At 43.7% G+C, this 3,523-nt stretch overlaps 1 protein-coding gene across 1 annotated transcript; it reads left to right on the top strand.

The window, feature by feature from the left end:
• Positions 1–2,229: 2,229 nt before the first annotated feature.
• On the top strand, positions 2,230–2,877 carry LOC104825286. Its single transcript, XM_010557585.1, has 2 exons — positions 2,230–2,711; positions 2,823–2,877. Exons 1-2 carry the CDS (start codon positions 2,230–2,232, stop codon positions 2,875–2,877), a joined length of 537 nt encoding a protein of 178 aa, XP_010555887.1.
• The last annotated feature ends 646 nt before the right edge of the window (positions 2,878–3,523 follow it).

The raw sequence follows: 3,523 nt of genomic DNA, 5'->3' as shown, positions 1-3,523 counted from the left end.
GAACATGTAATGAACAAGATACTCTCATAAAAAAACATATAGAAAGTATCAATACATCGAATGTATCTGAACAAAGCTCATAATCAGTACATCATAGAGCACTAAACCAACAGCTCTTTCCAATGGTATAAGTCTCGTACGATTTGGACGTCTGTATATAAAGTTATTGATGTCGCAACATGAGTACCTCATCCGGACTTCTCCTTTAACGCTCCAATTAGCTCCTTTTCGAGTCCAATCATCTCCGAAACCTGTAACTCTGCAAAACTAGAGCACAACCGGGTTTTGTATCCTAACACGCCTAGAATGCCTATGAATGCATGTGATTATCCTATAAAACCTAGACAAACTCTCATCAAAATATAGAGAAGAATAGGAGTTATCAAGAACAATTCTCAAGTTACGATACCAGTCCAAGAGGTTCGTCCCGGTCAGCTTATCCTTCTCAAGGATAGATCGCATCGTCAAACTCGGTACGCTACCGGTTGACGCCATGTCCTACAGAAAAAGACAAAACAGAACGAACAAAAACAAATGCATATTCTATTAATGATCTACTACCAGCTAGTCCATCATCAATCAATGTCAACATATCCATGATCTACTACTAGCTAGTCCATCATCAACCAATGACAACATAGATGCAAACACAAGCTAAATTCCCATAAGGAAAACTAACCCTATAATAATTTTCTATATGAGACTATAAGATCCGTATTTCACATAAGAATGAGTTGTTACACTCAGCCTTACGCTATTTAGGTAGACATCTAATGTCAATCACATCCAATGTGACTCTTAGATCTTTTATGAGACTATGATATCGAATATCATTGCATACTCGTCTCATCTGTACCGTTAAGTCTCAAGTCAAACTCGACAACTTAACCTAAGGCAAACCATATTCAAGCTGTGGGAACCACAATTTCCCACCCTGCCTCACAAAGATAATCTGGCACGCTCAGCTTTGGCATGACCCGTGTTATGGATGATCGATGCCTTGACAGGCGCTCTAGTAATGGGAGGTACACGCTTAGCATTACATAAATAAGGGATTTTCGAAACCACACCTAGATCAAGCATCTATTTTCAAGCTATGAGAACCACTATTTCTCCATCTTGCCTCACCAAGATAGCATGGCACACCCAGCTTTGGCATGACCCATGACACGTACGATCGAGGCCTTGACAAGTGCTTTACTCATAGAGCTCCTAGATCTATCCAGTTTCTTGTGACGATTAACATAATCCGAATAGACCATCCATTCGATTATGTAATCCCAATCTCGAAGCTCCCACTCAATCAAGCATATCCCATATCTTGATCAAGTTACATGCATTCATTCACTATGGACCATCCATAAGAATGAATCATGTCTATTTGAGTTACAGTTGATCAGATTAAGCAACGATTGCGTAATCGGACCTAGAAAACGAAAAATTTCGGAATCTGGACCTCGGACCGTCCGTTCTAGATGTAGAACAGACGTTCCAGGCTTTCGCAGAACGAGCGGTCCGACACGCCGGAACGGACGGTCTATCGTTGCTTAATCTGATCAACTGTAACTCAAATAGACATGATTCATTCTTATGGATGGTCCATAGTGAATGAATGCATGTAACTTGATCAAGATATGGGATATGCTTGATTGAGTGGGAGCTTCGAGATTGGGATTACATAATCGAATGGATGGTCTATTCGGATTATGTTAATCGTCACAAGAAACTGGATAGATCTAGGAGCTCTATGAGTAAAGCACTTGTCAAGGCCTCGATCGTACGTGTCATGGGTCATGTTCAAACAATTCAAATCCTAAAACGTGCGTGATCGGGTTCTACGAAATCAAAACAGGGCAACCAGGCTCTGATACCACTGATGGGAATCCTGAGATCTCTAGAGCAAATCCTATTCCTATGAGATCGATTCTAGGGTTTGCGCAGCGGATGTAAAATAAAAATTTAATAAACCCTAGAACCATGATGCTATGAATCGTAGAAACGTTAGAACGCTTACCTCAATAGATCTGGGGCCTGTATCAACTGAAGAACTCGTCCGATCACGAAAGGGAGGAAGATTTATCACCCGTAGACTAGTGGTCAAGTCGAGATCTCTAACCGGAAGATCAAATCTATTCTCGAAAAAACCGTCTCCCCTCTCGCAAAGACTGGTCAAAGAAACTCGACGATGCAGTATGGGCATACAAAACTGCTTTCAAAACCCCTATTGGCATGACCCCTTTTCAGCTCGTATACGGTAAAGCCTGTCATATGCCAGTTGAGTTGGAACATAAGGCATTATGGGCTATCAAGGCATTGAACTACGACCTCAAGTCGGCCTCAGAGAAGCGCGTCTTACAACTCCACCATCTCGAGGAAATTCGTCTCGACGCCTACGAGAATGCAAAAATCTACAAGGAACGCACCAAGCGATGGCACGACCGCCACATCATTCATCGCTCCTTCCAGGTAAATGATCGTGTCCTTGTCTTCAATTCTCGTCTGAGACTATTTCCAGGGAAGCTGAAATCTAGGTGGTCCAGCCCGTTCACGATAAAAAACGTTGCCGACCATGGTGCGCTCGAACTCTGGAATTCCGATGGAAAACCATTCAAGGTAAACGCCCAACGAGTGAAGCTTTACAATCCCGAGGATCCGACCCCCGAGAGGCACTCTTCCTCTCTCCATCCCTCACATCGTCTAATCCCATCATGGTCGTTGCTTTCGACTCTAAACGAGCATGTTCGGATCTCCGAACCCATATCCTTTTTTTTATCTTGTATATATACCGTTTTTATCTTTTTCTTTGTCTATTTTCGTTTCAGTTTTCCTTGCACTCTCACTCTCCACACAGGGTGCACCTTCACTGAGACAGCATGATGACCCGATCGTGTCACATGTCTCAACACGATCGTGTGAGTGAACTAGCAATAGACCCGATCGTGTGTCGTCAGCTCACACGATCGTGTGTCCCTAGGTAAGTTGTAGGGGCCCGACGATTTAACCCTAACTTTCACCCTCTCCCCTTACTTCTTTCACCTGTTTCATCTCTCTCCACCTCCTCTTTCATTCGCCGCACCCCGCCGATTTCCCACCGCCATCACCTACCGCCGTCGTCGTGGTCCCCCCTCTCACACTCTCTCTTCTCCTGCTCATCTTCATCTCTCACACATTTGAATCTGCTGAAATCGGTAAGTCTCTACACTTTCTAGCTGTTGAGTCTAGTCTCCCATGCTCGCCTTGGTCGTTCTTGAGTAGTCTTGCACATCCTTTCCAGGCGATTTCTTAGGATTGCGCAAAATTTTGAGTGAATTTCACTGTTCTGTCTTAGTTCCGTTCTGGTTTGCTCATGCGAGACACGATCGTGTGTGGTTGTCTGACCCGATCGTGTCCGATTCGAATTTCGGAATTTCTCACTCGACAGCAACCCGATCATGTCTAGGTCTCTCCACATGATCAGGTCTAATACACCAGGCGCTCTAGTAATGGGAGGTACACGCTTAGCATTACATAAATAAGGGATTTT

The sequence above is a fragment of the Tarenaya hassleriana genome, unplaced genomic scaffold, assembly GCF_000463585.1.
Source record: "Tarenaya hassleriana unplaced genomic scaffold, ASM46358v1 Cleome437, whole genome shotgun sequence".
NCBI lineage: Eukaryota > Viridiplantae > Streptophyta > Magnoliopsida > Brassicales > Cleomaceae > Tarenaya > Tarenaya hassleriana.
Note: the sequence above shows the minus strand (reverse complement) of the source record. Positions and strands in the feature narration are given on the sequence as shown.